Consider the following 22418-nt stretch of genomic DNA (forward strand, 5'->3'; position numbering starts at 1 on the left):
GTGAAAAATAATATGGGCTCTTTCCCATCTTTGTATTAAAGTCCCATTGAGCAATTTCCCAAGGCTTTAGGCCTTCTAATCAACTCTGGTTTGGAAATTTGATGTAAAAATCCACTTGGCTGCTCAGTTCAACAACATGATTCAATTTAGGAATATATGCATTTAAGAAAAATCTACACGTAAGTGACCAGCAGGTTAAAAAAACTAGAGAAGAAAAAATATCTCTATGATAAAGTTAGTGGTAAAGTTAGTCTCAGTAAGAACTACAGTTAATGACATTGTCACTTATGAACCCCAACTTTACTGTTTTGGGTATTAAAATCTAAATCCTATTAATAAGATCTTCCTATAAAGTAACCTCTAAAATGAGAGGTATTTGAGATGTACATATAAGTGAAACCTTATTGACGTAATTTATATATCTAAGAGGATTTCACTAAAACTGGCAAGGTAACGTTTCTGCAAATAAAACACAGTAAATGCAAGGCTGGGCTCTGTGCCAGGAAGAATATGGATAGCCAAGAGCAGGACAGGAGCCTCCTTTGCGCAGAGACAATCCCATTTCAAGGCAGCCTCCCAACACTTGCAAAATAAATGATTGGAGTGGTTATTTCCAATAAGGGGTTTAATCCTTCCTAACAATGGATCAGTTATATGATTGTAGTAAACTGGTTTTCCTACTTTACCTGTTTCCTGTACTGTTCTCTCTACTATCTTTTCCTTTTTGTTTCTTCCCTCCATCCCTGCTCTCTCTCAAGTGCCTTAGTATCTTTGTGAACTCTGGACAAGGATTTACTTTTGCAACTTGGGAAAAGGGGAGAGAGTTGGAAATGTTTTTTACCCCCAGACTGCCCTTTGAGAAACATCTGCTTCTTTGTGTGTGTATTTAAATTTATGCCTGTTGGAGAGAAAGTTACCAGAAGCCTTTTTGTAACTGTAACTCTTCTACTGTATTTTTCTCAGTCGTGTTTCCAAAGGCTGTAGTTGGAACTGTGCTTTGTAGTGTTTCCCCCGCCTCCTCTCACCCTCCCCGCGCCCCCTACCCCGCCCGGGCCTCGCTTCCCCGGCGGGGGAGGGAGCGGGAGCTGGCGGAGATAGGAGAGAAAGCAGGAGCGGATGTGAAGGGCTTTGGTGCTGAACTTGGATCCAGCCCTTGCCTAGAGGGCGCAAACAATCGTCCCATATCCAAAAGTCTTACGAAGGGCGCCAAAAGTTACTTAAGATAATATTGCTAACCGCAGAAAGCTGGAAATCGCGGGCACAACCACGATTCAACAAAAGAAGTTTTTAAAGTAGAAATATCGGCATTAAATTACTTTTCCCCATTTTTTTTTTTCCCAACCGGGGAGACGTGCCAGTCCTTTTTTCTTTTTAAAACATTTTTTTTCTTTTTTCTTTCTTTTTCTTTTTGAGATTCAATTAAAAGTAAGGATCTTTGCTATTTTGGATTGAAGCAGATGTGAAAAGTCTACCTTTTGATACACAGAAAGAAAGATTTTAATCTGCTCTGGAAGACAGCTTCCCAAGAGTACACACTTGAACAATAACTTCTTATTGTGCCTCAGTTACATGTTGGGACCGTCAGCCAGAAACTTCTATCGAGGAAACTTGGAGCGCGTTGAAGTTATAGATCCCAGCAAAGGTTTTCGTGGCCAGGGATTTTGTCTCTGTAAATCGGCTTAGCTTTTAGGACATTTTCCCCTTACTGAAATCCAAGAGGAACCAAGGAAAGGCAGTTGTTTAGTTTGGAAAAATGGGACTCCCTCATTAAAGGTTTAAGTCATTCTTTCCCCTTACCCCTTAATAAATAAGCGGAGAGATGCCCAAGGATATTTAGAATCCGGGAGTGTGAAAATGGTCCCTTGAGCATTCAGGAATTGTTTTAGCAATAAAGTAACTGGAGAACAAACATAACATAACTTTAGACAGATGCAGAATATTTCAGAGGATTTCATTTTGCTCTCCCCAGTGCCATTTTTGTTGTCCTTTACTTAAAAAAGGGGGTTGTGTGTCTGAATGAGTGCGGCCTTTAACACCTCACCTGACCCTCACCTGCAGAGTGGGCATTACTACAGGAATTTCCTCTTTTCAGACGCTGTCTAAGCTGTGTAACCTCTACCAAGGTGTATATTCCCCTGTCTGTGTGCCAGTGTCTTTCAACATGATACACTCGTCTTTCCTTTTGGAATTTTGAGGATTTGCAAATGGCAGCAGGCTGCACACTAGAGCGAGGGGGATGAGGGGGAAGCGATGGGACGAGGGTTCGGATGAAGGACGGATACTTCCCCCCACCCCACCCCCTCAGCCGGGAGGTGAGCCTAGAGAGAAAATATGAGGGTAAAAAAAAAAAAAAAAAAAAAAAACTGGAAAAGCAGGCTTATTGGCAACTTGCCAAACCCTAAAAACCACCCCCCTTTTCTGCCAAAACAATACTTTAGCAAACCTAAAATAATTGCAGGAAGCTCTTTTCCATTTTAAGAACTATTACCTGGGGGAGGGAAAAAGAGGGGATTCTTAAAAGGCACCCTTCCAGAGGTGTCCCAGGCACACGGACGGTAATGATAGCCTGGGTCCAGTTCTGGGCACGCGTGTGGGGACCAGAATCTCTCTCTTTCCGAGGGGGACATCCCTGTAACACTTTTTTTTTTTTTTTCCCTAAAAAGAAAGAGATGTCACAGCTAAACCACTGCTGTTTCTAAACGTGATACAACTTTTTCTATGGCGTCTGTGTTCAAACCCACTAGTTTTCGCAGTCCTGGGAGGGAACACGCTCATTAATCTCCGCCTCCCTTTCTCCAGATAACCCCCACCCCCCAAATCCGGTGAATCTCGTGGGTGAAAATTTTCTCCGCCACCCCCGCTCCTGCGTGCCATCGGACTGAAGCTGCACAAAGTTTGCAGGATTTTGTGCATAATTTACCTTTGCCGACGATCTATTCCCACAGAAAGCTTCGCTGGGGAGATTAAAATGCTTTTGAGCCGTACCGCATTTTAGAGGGAAAGAAAAAGTTACCTAGGAGGTCCGATTTTTAAAAAAATTTGCATACATGCAAATTGGCCCCCGGGTCTCGTCCCAGGTTCTCCCCGCGTCCACGCCGCGACCCTGGGGGTGCCGGGCCACCTGGCAAAGTTGCCCAAGTCCTCCCCCGAGGTCCGCGAAGGTCTGCGGCGGGAGTTGGGGGATGGGGATGAGGAAAAGTAGTTTTGTTTGCTTAAGCACATCCTGTGGCAGCCTATAGCTGCCCGGGAGTACAGACTGTAACTGCTTCTCACTGCGTTACCCAGTAATGCGCTGAGCGGGGACGGAGGGGGGCGCGGGGGGGCAGCGGGACGCGAGAGCCAGCGAGCCAAGGAGCGGGAGAGGGAGCGAGCTAGCGAGCGCGAGCGGCCGTGGAGGCTCGGACCGGGCTGGCCGCGCGGCGCCGCAGCCGCCCCCTCCCCCACGCACCCCCCGCCCCCGGCGGCGGCGCGAGCGGGCGGCGGCAGTGCGGTGCGGTGCAGAGCGGAGGCTGAGGCGGCGCGCGGGCAGCTCGCGGCACCCGGCCGGGCGGGCGCGGGGGCGGGAAAGGGTGCGCTATGCCTTTAACGCCCGCGTACAGTAGGCATGTATAGTGGAGTGTAGGGAAACTCTAGGCGGGGTTAAAGTTCAGCCCATGGAGCGGCAATAGCGCTGGCTGGCTGCAGTTGAGCCGACTTGGAAATGTGAACGCAAGAAGCAGGCTTGATTTTTTTTCTCCCCCCTTCTCTCTCTCTTTCCTCCTTTCTCCCTCTCTCTCCTTTCTCACCCGCACTCACGCACACCTCCAAACCGCACACCCAGACGCACACGCACACCCCGGCGCCCGGCAGTTATGTATTCTCCGCTCTGTCTCACCCAGGTAAGCAGCTGCTGGGATGCGGTGGGGTTGGGGGGGCTGGGCGGGCGGGGGCCGAGCCGGGGCCGGGCAGGGGGTGCCGGGGACCGTCGCGCCGGCTGGGCCCGGGGCATGTGTCTTGGTGTGTGCCCGTGTCTGCGTGTGTGTGCGCGTGTGCTCGTGGTGGGGGGGGGGTGCGGAATACAGCTTTAAGAAAGTAACTTTGTTTCCATGCGGGTGCATTCCTCTTGCACGCCATTTGTGTGGGCACATGGCTAATGGCGCCCTCTTATTAATGCGTTAATTAATATCGGGGCGATGGACTGCGGAACGGCGCTGTTTTCGGGCGCCCCGCACGTGTTTCAGCGGGTTGCAGCCCATGACACGCTGAAATCTAGACTCAGCGTTTCTGCAGCCGGGAGGCCGGGTCTGGTAGTTCCGCGGCGCCCACCGCACACCCCGCACGCTCCGGGCAACTGGAACCCCGGGTGCGGGAGACCTGGGGTCCCCGCGCCCACGGCCCGCTTCCGGAGCCCGCGCCGCAGCAGCCGCCTCCAACTCTTACTTTTGTTTATTGTTTGTCAGCCGTTGCGGTCCGGCCGCGGGAGGGACGCGGGCAGGCGTCCCCGGCCGCGGCCGGGACAGCGCCCCTCGGACGCGTGCGGGCGGCGGCGAGCCGGCCCCTGGGCTCCGCGGAGCAGGGCTGCGTGGACGCGCGTCCCCCGCGCCAGCCGGGCGGAGCCTGCTTCCTCGTCGCTCGTGTCCCGTTCGCTTTCCCGAGTGAAAGTTTCGGTGCCGGGGCGAGCCCACGCTGCGCGGCGCGGTGGAGGCCGCGGGCCAGGGAGCGTCGGGCGGAGTTGGGCTCCCGGCCGCGAGCCCCAGCGGCGGCCCGGGCCGGACGCGGCTCCCCCCGCCGCCGCCTCCTGCCACTGCCGCTGCCACCGCCACCGCGACCGCCACCGCGCGACTCGGGACGCTCCGCGCGCAGGACAGGGGCAACTTTTCCCTCCGACTCAACTCGGAGCGTGGGTCTCTCTCGCCCCGCCGCCCCTCCTTTCCATGCCCTCCCTTTCCATCCCTTTCTTGTGTCTGCACCACCCCTAGGCAAAATATTGCTACTTCATGGCTCCCAATCTGGTCCCTTTTGAATATATTATTTATTTTCTCTGACTAAAAGGCATGAAGTCAAAGTGATTTTGCGCTAAAAAAAATTTTTTTTTTCAAAAGTGTGAGCTTTCATACTGTTATGGTACGTTGCGATCTGACCATTAATCACCTACATGAAGCTGTATGCTTCCTCTAAAATGTTTGTTCACTCTTTAAAAAAAAAACAACAACAAACAACCTGCTACCACTGACTGCCTTCATTGAGCAGGAGATAACGGTTTAACCGGAATACTTTCTGGAAGGCTAAAAAGTATCAATAGTTTTTTTTTTTTTTTTTTAATCCTCTCCTTTCTAGATCCTGGATCTATTTCCCACATGACATCCCTTCGTATTGCAGTATCTAACAGTAAAAATGCCGGTTATTTGATCTTAGAAGACTGTTAAATGCACCTTTATGTTCAAATGGTCTGTCTGGGATTTAGGCCTAGCATTAATAATGGATGGCAGTTGCTTTTAGTTATTGTAAAAGTTTTTTATTTTTCTCTAACAAACTTTCTAAGTTCCTATTTTGGTAACTTGTGGAAGTATGGAATGAAACTTTTCCAACCCCTCTGGCAAGGTTCACAATTGCATATGGATAAGATGCAAAGTGTAAGATCATTTGAATGAGTTAGGACTACAGTGAAAACGCTGAGATTCAAAGACTGAAGTTCTAACTGGCAAAAGTTTGCAACACATAGAACTTGTAGATAATACCAGTGTGCTGCAGTGGCAGAATACATTAGCGTCTTCTCAAGTAAGCTCTCGAAAAGATACATTTATATTTTGGGATGGTGCATATAGGAGGATACCTGTGTATCCATGCAGGCCCAGGGGGTAGTTAGGTATTTGCAGAAAGTTGGATTCTCTTGGTTTGTGAGTTATTATCACATTAAAAAAGTTTTTTTTTTTTTTTAAACATATTTGGCAGTGTGATTGATAAATTCACTAGGCCTTCTTCTGGAAACACCAGTAAGAGAAACGCTTACTTAGTGTAACAGTTTGTGAAGAAAATGTACACCGAATAGCAAGTGAAGGCCATATATTTTATGATTTCTTCTTTTAAAAATTGATTTACAATTTATTCAACTTGCTGGAATATTGATAGAGCTTTATAGCCAGTTTTTAAAAAGGAAAACTTGAAGAGCCTATTCGTCATTAAAGAAAGTCCAGTAAGCATCGTGATAAAAATATTCTAAATGAGAGAATAAACTCCAAATACATGTATGCAATTTTAAAAAAACTTTACCATAAAAATGTTGGCCATCTTATTTTAATACATAGGCATATCAGAACCAAAGCATGTACCTGGCCACAGAATGATAACAGAGTAGAAATTTATAGGTGAACCTTTGAGAAGTAGTCCCAGAAATACCAGCACTCAGTGGTTCTCAAACTTGCCTTCCTTACAAACTGATCAATATTTAAGGTGCTGAGTCAAAGCCATACCGCTTTTGAAACAGGTTTGTTTTTATTGGTGGCCTGTAACTTTCTCACTAAGTACAGATGTAAAACATTCTTTGTTTTCTCTTGAATATTTTCAGTTCATACATACCTTATGGCTATGTGTGCAACAACATGATTTGTAAAGGCATACTATTTTTTTAAAAACTAATGTATGCTATACCTGGACATTTCCTACAAGTTAATGATAATCTTTAGTTCTGATATTCTGGAATATTTCTAATTGTGAGTTGAGAAAGATGACCTGCACTTTAATTGTGCATGTGAGTAAAGTTATACAAAATATTATGCACTTTTATTGGCACATTCTTGAAATCTTTGGGGAGTAATAAGATGTATATACTTTTGATGCAAAATTGGGGACTTAGATTATTCTTAATGATTAGTTGACATAGTTGGCCTCATTTAAGTATTTTTATGATGAGATATATGGGCCTTTGGTTGGCAGGTAAACAAAATCCCTTTGAACATGAATGAATGCAGTTCGCAGTTATCTGAGAAGCATATTGGGAGTTATCTTTGAGCATTTAAATGCTATATTAGAATGTTTACTTAAAATGTTTATTATTAATAAAGCTTTTTAATAAGGTAACTTTTAAAGATAAATATGAATTGTTTGGAGCTATATTGTTCTTTGCATTATAAAATGGGGCTGAGACTTTAAAAATAAATCCTTCTTTTGGTGGAAGCTCACTTTGTTGTTAAGGTAGACTCCAGTAGTTCTTCACATAATGCCATTACAGCCTTGGTTTCTAGCGTGTCCTGTGTATGTAATAAAATCAGTCAATGTGAAGGACTGTTTCAAACCCCAAATGTATGCATTTTAGAGCATTTCAAGGGGGAGCTCAATATTTAGTAATGTTTAAATGCTTTGCGGTATATGGCGTGTACTTTATTAGATAAGCTGTGACTTGAAAATTGCCCTCCCAGCCCCATTTCTCTCTTCAACAGTATGGCAATAGGAAAGATGCCCAAACATCAGAAATTTAAAAATGCTAATAGTTTTTGGTAAAGAAATATGTATTTCTTTATTTTTCTCTGTTCCCTCTTCACTTAAAGAATGCTCACATATTATAAAAGCTGACTTCTTTTTGGATTCTTTGTTGAGAAAGAGCAGTTTACAAGCTAAAGTTGAAATGCAAAGCCTGAAATTTGTTCAGAGAGGAAAAAAATAAATGTCTTTTATTGAAATGATTTATTATATATTAATTAGTATATACTTTAAAAACAACGCTATGTAGTGTTTAGATAATAAATTATAATTTATAATATTTTAACAGATTCTGTTGTTAAAATAGTTTACTGATTTTAACCCCTCAGTTTACATTTGAACATTTAAAAATTTAGTAATTGCTTTAATAGTAATAGTATTTTGGATACTGCTGTTACTTTTGCCTCCACAGTATATATTTAGATGGATATTATGAACTTAAAAAGAATGAATTTTATAATATTTGTCTGTCACATTTCCTTTAAAAAAGTCATCAAGCATCTCTTCGAATTTTTTACCTTCATTTATTTGAAAGTAAATAATTTATCTTTTGGAGGGAGTTGAGCGGCAGAGAGAAGTTATGTAAGATTAGTGTGGGTTGGTTAATCAAAAGTTAGATGTACTCAGAAGGCTTTGTGGAGGTTACTGTTTAATTTTTCTTCAATTTTATTTTTATATTTACTAAGAAAATGTTGAGTAAAAGAATCAAACAGCTTCAATAAAACAGTAAGAAAATTTAAATATTTTAAATTCAATTTTATTTTCAAATTACTTGAATTTTAAAAGGCAACCACTCATAGAAACCACCTCAGTGTTTCCTGGAGTCTTGTAAACATTCAGTATACCAGGTTCTCTTTTTTATTTTTCTGTGAGAAAAAGCCTGAAATATTATTTTCAAAAGTTAAATAGTTCTTCTGTGTTTTAGGGATGATCATTACTGAAGGCATTTCACAATCATGTCGGTCAGTAAATTAAATGTATTTAGTTGCAACACTGTTGTCACAATGTTGCATTCTGTTTGCTCTCTGGCATGTGCGCTCTTCTTTGTTTTTTTCCTTTTTCCCCCTTTTTTGTTTCATTTCCATAGTATCAGCAATTATATCTTGGACATAGATCTTCTATTTTAGTCTGATAAATAACAGATTCGTGTCTCCTTTTGTATATGGTCGCTGACATATTTTTCTAAGTTTTTGAGTAAAAATATTTATGTGCAACTGTAATACTTAAAAAGGAATTAAGATGTTACCAAAATGATTAGGAAACGGATCAGAGGCTCTATGCAATGTTTTTAGAGGGAAGGTCTTTATTTTCATTGATTGCGGAGATGATTTTTGCTCCTAGACTTCCATAAACATTGACTGGCATCTAAATGTTTAGGATTTGCCAATCTGGCGGCCGAACTCTGGCTGTACTACAAGTAGTGAGGTCAAGGCTGGAGCAAAATTAGATACGACTTCCTTGAAATAGGGTTAGTATTATATATTGTTATAAGCATTTCGGTAAACCTTACTTGCTATCTAAAGGATTTGCAACTACAGCCTGACCATAGAACCGGGGACACTTTGGTAATATACCAAAACAGTATTTAATTTTTAGTAATTTTTCTTTTTTAGGTTGTGAAAAATGATACTGGTAGTTTTTTTTCTTCCCTCTTGAACTTCCCATAGGGATTCTAGATACGATTTTGGTAATATAAGCCTTGCATCAAATTTCAAGTGAAATAAAGATTTTTTTTTCTTTAGGTAACCCATCTGAAAAACAGTTGTTTCTTTTGTTTTCAGTGTGGTCATATTTTTGTTTTTACTCATTTCTCTAGGATGAATTTCATCCTTTCATCGAAGCACTTCTGCCCCACGTCCGAGCCTTCGCCTACACATGGTTCAACCTGCAGGCCCGAAAACGAAAATACTTCAAAAAACATGAAAAGCGTATGTCAAAAGAAGAAGAGAGAGCCGTGAAGGATGAGTTGTTAAGTGAAAAACCAGAGGTCAAGCAGAAGTGGGCATCTCGACTTCTGGCCAAGTTACGGAAAGATATCCGACCTGAGTACCGAGAGGATTTTGTGCTTACAGTTACAGGGAAAAAGCCTCCATGTTGTGTTCTTTCCAACCCAGACCAGAAAGGCAAGATGCGAAGAATTGACTGCCTCCGCCAGGCAGATAAAGTCTGGAGGTTGGACCTGGTTATGGTGATTTTATTTAAAGGTATTCCTCTCGAAAGTACTGATGGCGAGCGCCTTGTAAAGTCCCCACAGTGCTCTAATCCAGGGCTCTGTGTCCAGCCCCATCACATAGGGGTTTCTGTTAAGGAACTCGATTTATATTTGGCATACTTTGTGCATGCAGCAGGTAAGTGCGATGGTGAGAAGTTGTTCCACTTTCTTGTGTGTTTCTTTCCTGGTGATCTGTGTATGTGCCGGGCCATTCCTGAATGCCCTGAGTTGCAGGCTATGTGCATAGAGACAGTGTGGTTTCAAAGGTGGGCCAAAGTCAGAGCAGCCTCCGTCCGTGTGTGAGGTACCACCTTCATTCAGTGGAAAAGCATAGCTCTGAGATAAGTCTCACTAAGCTGAATTCTTTTGGCAAGTAGTGTTGTCAAAGGTGTTGGATAGTTCGTTATGCGATATGTTTAAATCAATTTTTGGATAGTGGGTGAGAGAAGCCTCATAAAAACCCTTGTGATAAAGGGTATATTTTACCTGGCAAGTGATCTAGTTAAAAAGCATTTAGTTTGGTAGTGAAGCAATATTTTTGGTTGCTTTTCTTCTGGGAGTGTTTTTAACTTACTGGGACCTCTTGAACTCCTTGCTAATTAAGAGGACGTTGGAGGTAAGACTACTGTCAAATTGTTGATTGTTTATGAGAAAAAAAGAATTACATTAATATGCAAACTTAGTAGCTTTATATTTAGGAACTTTTAGTGTTGTCTAAGATAGCTAAGGGAAAAAGCAAGCCAACTCTTTAAGTAATTGACGGAGAGGCTAACCTGAAAAGTAACCAACCTGCATTGTGTATTAGTGCATTGAGAAATTCATGTTGGTAATTGGTTTAGTGAGTTGCTTTGATTCATAATAAAATTATTTATTGGTTCAGGGCTGTTTTCAAGGCATGTTTTACCTGTACATTTTACAGCATTTAGAGCAGCATTAGGGATAAAACTATTGAGAGCCAGATAAAATAATGCATTTTTACTTTGTTCCTTTCGTCTTGTTTTAGACAAAAGGCTCATTGTGTTATGTGAAAGCTCAGGTCTTTTGTAACTTGTTGACTTTTTATATGTACATATCGGTTTTGATAGATCACCTTAATGGCAGTTACTTGAGCCAGATGGAAGAGAGCTGGTTGTGGAATCCTACCAGTAGATTGTTTTGGGGTTCACATTATGCATTTTTACACAAAGGAGAGAGAAAATGTTACCTGTAAAATCAACAGTGTACTGTTTTGTAAAACATTTTTAACTCTAAAAGTGCAAGTTATCTTTTAAACAAATAGCTGAAATCCTATTTGCTATTATTTTTCTCAATATATGTTTTAGAAAGAGAACTTTTGTTATCCATCTGTCCTTACATAAGAAACTGGAGGCATTAACTTTGCAAGCATGTCACATCATCATTTGCATTCTGTTGGCAGGGGATAGATGAGTATTTTAGAAGATGTGATATGTAAGTGTTTCAAATATTTGGGTTTCTGAAAACGTATACTTAATTATAAGAAGTGCCTGTTGCTTTAGCAGTTTTAAGTGGTGAAAATGAAAAAGCAGCATCTCTCAAGTGAGTGCCCTCTGCACAGAAGTAGTCGTTTCTTCAGCCCCTTTCCATCCTATTGTTGGTACTTTGCTATCTGTATTTAAAACGGCAAGTTCAAGTTTTTTAAAATTTATTTGTATATATAAGCGGAGATTCTGATAAGGAAAGGCAAGGTGCAAAAAAAGTAGAGGTGTTCTAAATGCTTCAGGGAGCACTCTTTAAAATGTGTTTAATCTTCTCAATATTTAGAAAGTAATTTATAAATTATAATAAATGCTCTAATTGAAAATTGAGGGTCCAACAGGTGATGCCCATCATGGTGTTTACTTCCTTACAAAGTAACATCAAAATGAAAAGCTGTTACGTTTTTATCAGTGTGAGCAGCATCTATTCTAAGTTTTAGCAGTAAACATTTCCCTTAGATTTAAGAGCTGCAACCTTTCTAGCTACTGCCATCACATTGGTTCTTTTTCTTTTGTTGTTGACATTGATATTGTGCTGTTGCTCCAAGTTCTTGAGCTAACAAGTTGCTGGTTGTTTCAGTACCTGAAGGGTGATGTTGGTAAAATGACTTGTAGAAGGTTGCGTAGGGGAGTTAACCTCCTTATTGCTTATGAAAGATTTATTGACAGCAACATGGATCAGACTACCTTTCGGTTTGGTTTTCCTGTTATATCCCAGAATCCCTTGTTAGGCCTGAATGCTAGCCAAGTGGTAGGCCATTGGCTTTTGCTGGAGCGCAGTAATGGCTGCTTCTGTGTGCGCGCAACAGGATGGTTGCAAAAGAAAATATGAGGGGCCTTTTGTCTGAAAATATTTCAAATTTGATTTAAGAGATTTAGAGACCTGTTATTTGTGGAAGGGAAGCTGCCAATACAAATATGAGGTAGACTGGTCAACTTACATGCAACGGATTTGACAAGCATCTGTTATAATACTGAAGATTTGTAAACACTAAACAATGTTTTTACCTCCTTAAAAGTTTTGAGAACTTGCCAGTATTGGCAGGAGGCAGAGACTCTGAAACGTGCTTCAAGAAACATGCCAAAACCATTGTGTCCTTTTCACCTATAGTATGCTTTTCCCCGCTCTCTTTCATTTAAAATGTTATATATTGTTTTTTTCCCCTAGATGGCCACAAAAATGATGTCTTTTTTTTTCCTTCTAAAAATGCGTACAATTATTGCTTTATTCCTCGGTCTCCTTTTTGGTAGGAAGTTGAAAGCTTAGCATATGCATGTAAATGCTGGGAGCTCATGCAGAATCAACCATATTTTAAAAGTAGAGGTGATTTATTCTAAGACATATTGAGACACTAAAATACAATACATAAGTTACATTCCATTTTTTTCCTCCTCTAAATCCAGTGGCATTCAAACTGTGTGAATTTTGTGGCTGATAAACAGTAACAAATATAGTGAAATCAGAGAGATTCCTAAAGCCTGAGAATTTCGTCTTGTTAAAAGTATAAAAGGGTAAAATCATTTTGTGCCCCTAGTTTGTTCTCTATTTGAGTCGTCCTTCCCTTGTATCATATGACAACTTGCAGATATTATGGTATTGTGGCAAATGGTTTTCTTTGTGGGTGTGTAACAGTAAAGCTAATTTATGGCCAGTCTTTACCAGATGATCTGTATCAGAATCTACAATATACCCGGCACGTGGCAAGGTCACAATTTAAGTTGTTAAGGTCATAACCTTAGCCACCAGGCATTTGACCTTTTAGATAAAGTTAACCTTTGTTCATTAGTAGGCACTCAACCGAGAACTTTCTGGAGAGTTGTTTTTTTTTTTTTTTTTTTTTAAACTGCTCTGTAAAACTTCTGGTAATGTAATCAGATTCTAGGAAGATTTTTAATTGAGTTTGTTAAATTTTATAAGAGGTTACATTTTTAGAGAGCTTATCTTTTGGATAGAGGTAGGTTGCTGTATCTAGACCGTAGAATGACAGTGTCACAATTTATTTTTGATAGTTATTACCTGCTGTGGGCTAGAATGAAAGCTCTGAGGCAGCTATATAGAGATGTTTAAAAACCAAAATTAATTAGAATTATGTTTAATTCAATTTAGGCCTGTACTAGTTTTCAAGTGGCCTTGGGTCCAAATGCTAAATCACATGAACACCTTCACTTTTTGCAGATGACGAAGTTTCTAAGATTGGAAGTACTTTTAGTAGTCTTAAAATTCACTTTGAAAGACCAATAAATGACCAAAATTTGTCAGGTAATTGCTGTGATTGTTAATTAACCAGTGAAAGAGAAAATTGAATTTGTCCTAATGGTAGCACAAGCACTTAAGTTACGAAGTGAACATTTTTGCACGGCAGCGTTTTAGTACAATAGTTACTGATTGCTTTCATGCTTCCCCTGTTACTACCTTAACTTAGCTTTGCTTGGACTAGGAATAGCAACGGTCTCGTCAGTCATTGAAAGAGCTGTTGCAGTATCTCAGAATTCTGGTACTTGTCCTGGAAACCTGTACAGCAGTATTACTGATTACCACATCACCTGTGCCATATTGTTCACTTAATTATGCTGGCACGGATGCTCATTTTAAATTATTTACATTACTGTGAGTTTTGCTCTGATATGCCACATATTATTCCATTTCAACAAAGAAAGAGAGAGACTCCCATTTAGGTGCATTTTAGTTTTATTTTGGCTTCGCGATTGCCATTCCTTCATAGAGTGATAGAGAAAGCCGTGATATGCAGATAGACCAGATGGTCATGTTGACAGGTTGAGAATTCACTTCCTACTGCTTCAGAGCAGGTGTAAGATTAGGAGTATCTGTGTATGAGCATGTGTGTGCTTCATGTGCATGTGTGTGCACATTCAGGCTGCAACAGAGTGTTTTTTAAAGCAGTGGGAACGATTCCTTTTTTTTTTTTTTAATAAAGTTGATACTTTAGAGTGTAACTATATAAGGTTACCGATGCATAGAAAGTAATTGTAAAAAATTTTTAAATTAATATTAGATTGTTACAGTTTATAATTGTATGCCAAATTAATTACGATCATTTCTTAATTTTGAGGTACCTTAACCACATTAGTTTATGGCACTATTGCATATCTAAAATATATTCCTTGTATTCTGTTAGCATGTGTATGTGTTTACGCTCAAGTCTAGGACTAGATATTATGTAATTAAACTTCTTTGGTACCTTAAAAAAAACTTATGGCAGGGAAGTTGTACAGTTAGTTTCTGTGATTTATAATAATAAACTGTTTGGAAAAAGGAGTAAGACTAATATACAGTGATATTTAAAATTAATAGAGTGAATACCACCCTATCTCAATTTCTAACTCTAATCCTAAACTCATGATAATTTTTTTTTGGCTGACTGATCTACTGTAAACCATTGGTATAAGCATACGATTTTAGAAGAATTTATCTTTTTATTTGTCTCTCACATCTTCAAAAAGAGATAACACTAACAATCAACAAACTTGAGATAAACATGGCTTTTATATCCTGAACTTGAGTGCTTTTTTGCGTATCTAGACAGTAGTAACAAATATCCTTTATCTAGAATGTAGTAACAATATTCCTCTATCTAGAATGTAGTGAAAAAGATGGACATTCAAAGGCAGAGAATGTATAGAAATAAGAAGAAGGAGTTGTTCTGGAGTAAACCTATGAACAGAAGAGGTCAGCTCATTTATGGCTAAGAGGTTTGAGTGCTGGTAAGAAATTTCCTAGTGCTGCTGGCTTGGATTTGCCTTGTCTTCTTTTCCACCCAGTGATGAATAGCATTAATTTAAACCTATTTAGGGCTAGTGTGGGAGAAACCACAGCCTTTGTTGTGGTCACTGCTGTACACAGTAGGACTGGGTGTTTCACTTGGTTAAGGCCTCAAGCTGCTTCCAGACGACTCAGAACAGCCTGTCGGCTTTTTAAAACTTGCACAGAAGCAACATCTCTAATTGCTCACAAATGTTAATATAGATTATTGAAAACAATTCTGAGGATTAGAATAGGGGAAAAAACATAAAATACAGATTGAATGCAGTGAATGTGCGAAACACTGCTTTATTATCATTTCAGCAACAATTTCTCCATGGTTATTTAGAGGTTAGATCTTGCTTTTAAATGTATTATAAATTGTTAATCCTTGGGAGGTCGGGGAAAGAGAAGGAAGAAGTCAGTTAGACAAGGAAGAGAATGAATGAACTAGCATGCTTTGTTAAGAGAAACATAAAACCGTGAGCTTAGTCGCAAATGGAGATGCTCTAAAAAGTGTTTTAGTTTAAGTAATGACTCTAAGAGGATCGTGAGCAGCAACATATCAAGAGGAGAATTTTGTAATTCATCTCCCCAGAATTTTTTTGCGTAGTTTGTTTCAGACTAAGAGACTATTGGTGGCTTTCAGAGTTTCTATTCAGATTTTTAGAAAGACAAGATTCACAAAAATTCTTTTTAGCTTTTAGGGGTCCAATTAGGGACACTGTGGCATGCATAAACTTGAAAAAGAGCTATTGAGATGTCTATTATTACCATTTTGCCTTTTAAGGTGACAACTTACACTGTTAACTTTTTGGCTGTCTGCCACTAAGGCAACTGTAAGATACAAATTACTGATCCAAACTTTAGTGTCCCTAAACTTAACCAGAATTCTTTGCCTGCTACAAAAACAAAAATTCCTTTCTCCCCTAGGTTTTCCCCAAAATATTAGAAAACACTGTTTTATGTTTTGTTATGATAATTCCACAATGTAAAACTATATTTTATCTAACAGAATTTGTCCTCCTATTTTAGTGGAGTAAACATGGCTAATGAGGCAAAGAAATAATTCCACAGATGACAAATTGCAGCAACTCCATGGCAGAGGATCGCTTTTGCAGTTTCTGTGTGCAAAAAGAAGCTAAATAAGATAGAATTGAGAGAAAGAAGTTCGTATGTGTTGTGCATTTTGGCAAGTGTTGGCCTTTGACGGGTGATACATTGCTCATCCCAAACCCAGAGATGGTTAGGGCGATAATAATAACTAGAGACTGAAGTGGAGCAGCTTAATCTTTGCGAACTTTAAACTTATTTCTCTTCGTGTCTTTTACATACCTTCCTAGCTGGTAGATATTTTGGACCTTGATTAATCGAGAGGTAGATGGAATGAAGGAAGGGAGAAAGGAAGGCAAGTAATTTCTATTGAGTATCTATTTTATGGCAAGCACTGTACTAAGTTTTGCCCTTCATTGTAGCTTGCTTTCTTTTCTTCTGCTTTTTCTTTCTTCTTTTTTAAAAACCTCATAGCAATATTGTGAATAAATAATACCTTCTCTATTTGTACAGGTGAAAATAAAGTCTCAGAGTGGCCAAGTCACTTGTGCAGAGCAAGATTAAACTTAGGCCTTCTGATTCCAAATCCTTTGTTCTTAAACATAAAATCCAGGTCCATTCTATATCCTTTCTATCCTGTTGCCTGGGGTTGGATGTCATTTAAATGGTATCACACACCTACCTTGAATCAAAGAGGAAATAAAAAGTCAAAATCCAAACCCTTCCCACGGAGATATTTTACAGTGGAGTTCAGTTCTTAGCTACAGAATGAGGCTGCACTTGGTTAGGAGAGGGAGAAATGGTCTTGGGCTTGTCAGTGTTGGGGGCCAGAAATTTGGAATGACTTGTTCTTTGTTGTGTTTTAGGAAGTTGAAGTTAATGAATAGAAGTATTATGACACAGGTTTAAGAAAGTTTTATTTTTTATTTTTTTTGTAAGACAAAGTTAGATGAATTGATTCTAGATGCTTTAGGAAGCTATTAGGAATTAAAAATCAGAGTTGCACGTAATATTTTACTAGATGGATTTTTAAAACATTTTCTTATATGCATGAGATACATATTTATAACTTTCCTTAATGATTAGATTAAAAAAATTAAAATTTACTTTGTTCCATAAAGATCCCTTGATTATGACCTCATGTATAATTATTTAAAAGAGAGCAAAACTAGTTTTATTCGTTAAAAGTTTTTTTAAAAATTTAAAATAGGAAGGAGAAAAATCAAAAATAAGGACAAGCTTATCTTAATGCCCTTAAATGGTTTATTGATGGATTTATTTAATGTCCTTATATCTATTTGTTTAAACTTAGGCAAAATTAGTTCTTAGTGATTTCAGTGCAAAAACTCAAAACCTCACTCAATGTGAATTTTATATTTGTAAATAGAAAAAAATGACCAGCAATATAAATTTATATATTATATTATTTCTTTCTACATATTAATTCTTCTAGGGTTTTTTTTTTTTTTTAAAAGCTGCTGAACTGGAACTTATATTGAATAAAATAGAAATGTAACTTTCTTTTAAAGAGATGCTAATAAATCTTGAAGTTAGAGTTGTTAAGTATCAATTATGTTAGAAGAGGAAAATTTAGGTGTGTGAGGAAAAGTGATTAAATTGGAAACAATAAAGGATTAGAATTTAAAAAACGGATTCATACTCATTGTCCTTTCCACATACTGCGTGCCTTATGATGTCTCTGGTGTTTATGGTGGTCCCAAATGATCTGTGAATTTCCAGACAGGAACAGTTTTCAGAGCATGTACAATTTATATACATATTTTAATGGCTATTTTTTGAAATATTCTGTGGGTTAAAAAAATGAGATGAAATAAAAATAACAGTAAAACATTTAAAAAGTGAATGCCACTTAAAATGTTGTGTGTATGTCTGTGTAGCATCTGCCATTATCAGGCTGTTGTCTTTGTTGCTATGGTTTGGGCGATTTTATTTCATTTTGTAATTTTGCCAGCCCATGATTGGGTAGCACAACATGTTCATGCTGTTGGGGAAGATATATCAGTGATGAGTCATATAGCTTGGTCTGAGTGGTAATATTTTGGTGGGAAAGGAATTTGTCAATTTCTATTATCCAATAGAAACTGGTGCTACAATACCAATTTTTATTTAATTATCAAAATTAGGGACACATTACTTAACATGGGAAACTAAGAACTGTCTTTTCTGTCTTATGTGCCTGCTTCTTCCCTCTTCCCCTGCTGGAAGCATTTAGAATTCTGTGTATTTTAATCTTAAAGGGATTAGCTATCTAATTTTAAGCTTCTGCATAAAATGAATATTGTACCTATAGGAATCCCATCATTGTCGCTTTCACATATTCCATTGCTTTGCAAAGGAACTGACATTACAAGTTCTTAGGTTGACAAATTCTCATCAACTTTTGTCAAAATTTTGGCTGCAGAAGGAGGAAAGTCAAAGGAGGGCCAAAGACAGATGGATTTCAGTGTTGAGTCGACATCAAGCCCTTCTTCATGGCATTTTTAAACATTACAAACAAATGAGGAATGGAGATCCTTAAAGAGCTTACTATAGAATGAGTAGTTAAGATACTGTGTATGCGCATACAAACCTCCATAACATACTATTAAATAGGACTGTATGGGCTCAGTTATAAGAGCAAATTAACATTGAAAATTGTAAATATCTTTTATATGGAGTGCAATTCATAAATAATATTAGATATTAAACTATTATTGATAGAAAAATGTATATTCTTGAGACTATGTTTTTAGCATTAAGTAATTGGAAGTTAAAGATAAATGGGTTGCAAACATGTAAGGTGAAGCAAGGATTCTGGATAAGGATTTGACAAAAGTTTGTTTGCATCTTTATATGACTGTAACAAGATTTTTGTATGGATGTATATTATATAAACATTACTAAGTAACTAATGATTTCATTGGATTCATTTAGTTGCTTTTTTGTCCCTTTTTAAATGTTAGAGCTTCTCTTTTGGAGAGTAGTTTCAAGTAACTTCTGAGAATGAAGTCTTTGTAATTCGATGCTGTTTAACAGCATAACTATTGTACGTTCCTGTCAACAAAAGATAGTGCAATACTTTTGTTGTATGGCCTTTTAATATGTGACAAGGACTTTTATTAAGAATTATTTTTCCTTTGAAATGCACTTTTTGAAGTCCCTTTCCATCCCTAGTTAATCAAGAATTACAGGGGTTTTTAAGAATATTCAGATGAATTTTTATTATTTTTCTAGGCTTGTTCAGTGTATAGAAATAACTCTTACTTTAAAAAAAAAATCCTGGGATTCATGTGTTTCAGATTTTCTGTACAAGGAAGGAGGAATAGAGATTAACAGAAAAGTGCCATCTCATTGAGCCCAAGATATATGCAGTTCTTTGGAAGATGAGAATATTGCAATCTGAAATGTTAGGGTTGAAGAACTAATTGTTCTAAAGATATTTACCCCTCATTTTCAGAAAAGATGGCGAACATGCAAAAATGGATAAATGTAATCCTTTGTACTTTTACCACCTACATTTTTAAACTGCAGTGACTCTGATTTCTCTAGAAAGGTCAGAGGTTTCAGACAGAAAGCTTTGTAATTTTTCAAAGAGAGACATTTTCAATTTTGCTATATAAAGACTGATTATACAGGGTCTGGCCTGCTTGGTGTGGTTGGTAGGGTAATAATGGGTGTAATAATTTACAGTTTTAATTTGAATATTTCACCTAAAACATCATATGGTATGCTTGGGTGTGGTATTGTTATGTTACAGAATTACATGCTTATGATTTTGTAATAAAAAGGGGGCATTATTTGTACTGGACCCTGTACATAGCTTTTTACTTTATTTGCCATTGAGCCTTAGGAATCCCGGAGTAGGGGTGATGCTGAATAAGCCATGAGACATGTCGTGAGATAGCTGAATCGGAGGGAAATAGGTAGTTTGGAGGAAACACAGGTTCACATTTAGAGACGCACAATTTTGGCCTTTTCTATCAATCACTTTGTCTAAAAGTGAAGACAGATCAGCTGTGACAGTGCGTTTGGCTTTATGTTAGAGCACTCTTTAAACACTTGGGCCAATTCAAGGAGTTTACATATTTGGGTGCTCTTTCTTAGGATTGGCTTTGTTGGTTTTCTAAATTGTAGATATGGGTTCTTTGGTTGTATGTGGGTTTCTTTGTTTCTATTTTGTGTTTTGTTTTTTTTTGGACCTTTCCAAGTTTTGGAAAATTTTTCAAGTTGGGTGGTGAGGCATATAGGAATCTTTGAAGACTTTTGTTGTGGGTTACTCCTGTTAGTCAGGAAACAAAAGTTCAGAGAATGTTGTTAGTAATTCACTCAAGGTCATGCCAATAGTAAGTGGCAAAGCCAGGATTAAAGCTGGATCTATGAGACCTCAGACTTGTGTGGTTAACATATATAATATTTAAATTGACTTTTCTAGCACATTATTTTATTAGCTCTTTGTATAAACCTTCAATTTTAGGTAGGGGAGCTTTTACAGTTCTTTTTATGCACATGAGGAAACAAAGAGGCTGAGTAACATGTCCATGGTACATGGTTAGTGCATGGTTGGGGCTGGTAACTAGGTCATACCCTTCTGTGGCCTGTTTTTACTTTCTGAGGTGTTTCTCAATCAACGAGACTCTGTAAGCTCCACCTCTAAATTTATGGATGGGATCAAAAGTGCTCCCTGGAAGTGTATAATAGTGCTTGAAAGCCATTGTTTTCTCTGAAGTTTAAAAAGCAGTGAGAAACTAGAGCTTTTTCTGGCTTTTTACTAGATTTAGAATTTCACAGGCTGGAGGAAACCTTCATTTTGCAGGTGAGGAAACAAGGACAAAGCATCCGAAGAGCTCTAGAGAGAGAAAATTCTTGCATAATGGAGAGCAGTTGTAGCCTGTTATCATTTGCATCAAGGTAGATGCTTTTATTTTGGTGTTTGGCATAGAAGATCTATTTTGGTTGCCTTTAATGACAAATTCTACCCTGTCATTGGCAACTCAGTTCAGCAAACATGTTTTCAGCATTTATTGCCCATTAGGAACTGTGTACCCGGTGCCAACTATACAAAACTAAAGAAAACACTACAAAATGAGTTGATGCCATCTTAGATGTAATTTCCTCAGAAACTAAGATTTTAAAACTTTTGATATTGTAAAATTAGGACGCTTTCAACCAATAGCCCGTATGAGGTTTTAAACATTTGCAGAACCAGTTGTTGATACTGCCTTTTTACTGTGCAACTGGTGTATGTTGAGGAATTCTATCATTTGATACTTCTCCTAAGTGTTAAATTTTTTGTTTTCTTATGTCAAAAATATCTGTGTGAATGGAAAGCAAATCCAAGCAGACGCAGGACAGTGCACAGGTGGTTTCTATTATTTGATAGCTCATTGTAGCATGTTTTCTCTAAAAAAAGCTGGTGGGGCAAAAAAAAAAAAAGTTATTTTTTTTTAAAGAACATCTTTCTAGTAATGCTGAAGTATAAAACAGAGTTATAGGAAACTAAAGCGCAGGCAAATGAGGGAGTAGAAAACAGTAAGGAAAGGAAGGCCTTGGAGTGCAAGCCATGGTGAATTCATTTGGCAGTTAGTAGTAGTTCCTAAAACAGTCAAGTCCCAGTAGTATAACCTAAATTCTCTATTTTGCTCCATCTCCAAAGAAAGTTAGCAACCCTGAGACTTTTATACTGAAGTGAATTTTAAATGGTCAGAGGTCTCAAGCTGCTTTGCCTTATTTTCTGTTAAAAGAAAACAGATATGGATATACATTCAGACAGGAAGCACGGAAGAGGTCCTGTATGTGTGAATGTGTGCTTGTGTGTTAATGGGACAGGTGTGAGGATTTGTGGGGAAAGTGTGTACAGATGGTGATGGGAAAGAGAAGAACTTTTGCATGTCTGATAAATGAAATACAAACAACAACAATCTGGTGGTCCCAAACAGTGGATATTGGATTTCTTTTTTTTGTCCTCTATTCTATCTGCTTGCTGTTTAATCTGAAAATGAAGTCTATTTCTCCAACCATTAAATATGTGAGCTTTTCTTTGTATAGAGAGTAAAACAAATGATTTGTTCTGTAATCATTTTCAAAAGGCAGAAAATGTGTGTGTAACATTGAGAATGGCATGGGATTGTCATAGAAACTCATCTGAACACTGTAAATAAAAATGGATGGGGATTAGTCACAGTAACATGTGGGACATCATGAAACTCAAGACAGATTTCTTTGTTTTACAGTCAGTAAGAGGAGTGGGGCGAACTCGATAGAGTTCATGGGATGTTAGCTGTTCAGTTCCGCCAGGGAATGTGATTAAATAAGCCACATGGATCCAAATATCAGAATTCACCTGATGATTTTAGCAATATCTGATATTTCCTTTATTTAAAGAACATATTACTTACAAGTAATGAAAGTTTAAAAAGTTTGAAAGTCTCTGTTTTTGCTACTA

At 38.5% G+C, this 22418-nt stretch overlaps 1 protein-coding gene across 2 annotated transcripts in view; it reads left to right on the top strand.

Moving 5' to 3' along the window:
• The first annotated feature begins 3400 nt into the window (after window positions 1–3400).
• The window catches only part of NFIA (nuclear factor I A), a 360348-nt gene continuing 341330 nt past the window's right edge, over window positions 3401–22418 (top strand). The window contains exons 1-2 of one of the 2 annotated variants that reach the window (XM_054573968.1): window positions 3401–3878; window positions 9272–9803. In XM_054573968.1, coding sequence (XP_054429943.1) covers window positions 3852–3878; window positions 9272–9803 — 559 coding nt within the window. In that variant the 5' untranslated portion in view covers window positions 3401–3851. The remainder of the gene's footprint in view (window positions 3879–9271; window positions 9804–22418) is intronic. The other variant, XM_054573960.1, reaches the window with a different exon arrangement.

The sequence above is a fragment of the Pteronotus mesoamericanus genome, unplaced genomic scaffold, assembly GCF_021234165.1.
Source record: "Pteronotus mesoamericanus isolate MK-2021 breed Mesoamerican mustached bat unplaced genomic scaffold, CSHL_Meso_final contig_105, whole genome shotgun sequence".
Lineage (NCBI taxonomy): Eukaryota > Metazoa > Chordata > Mammalia > Chiroptera > Mormoopidae > Pteronotus > Pteronotus mesoamericanus.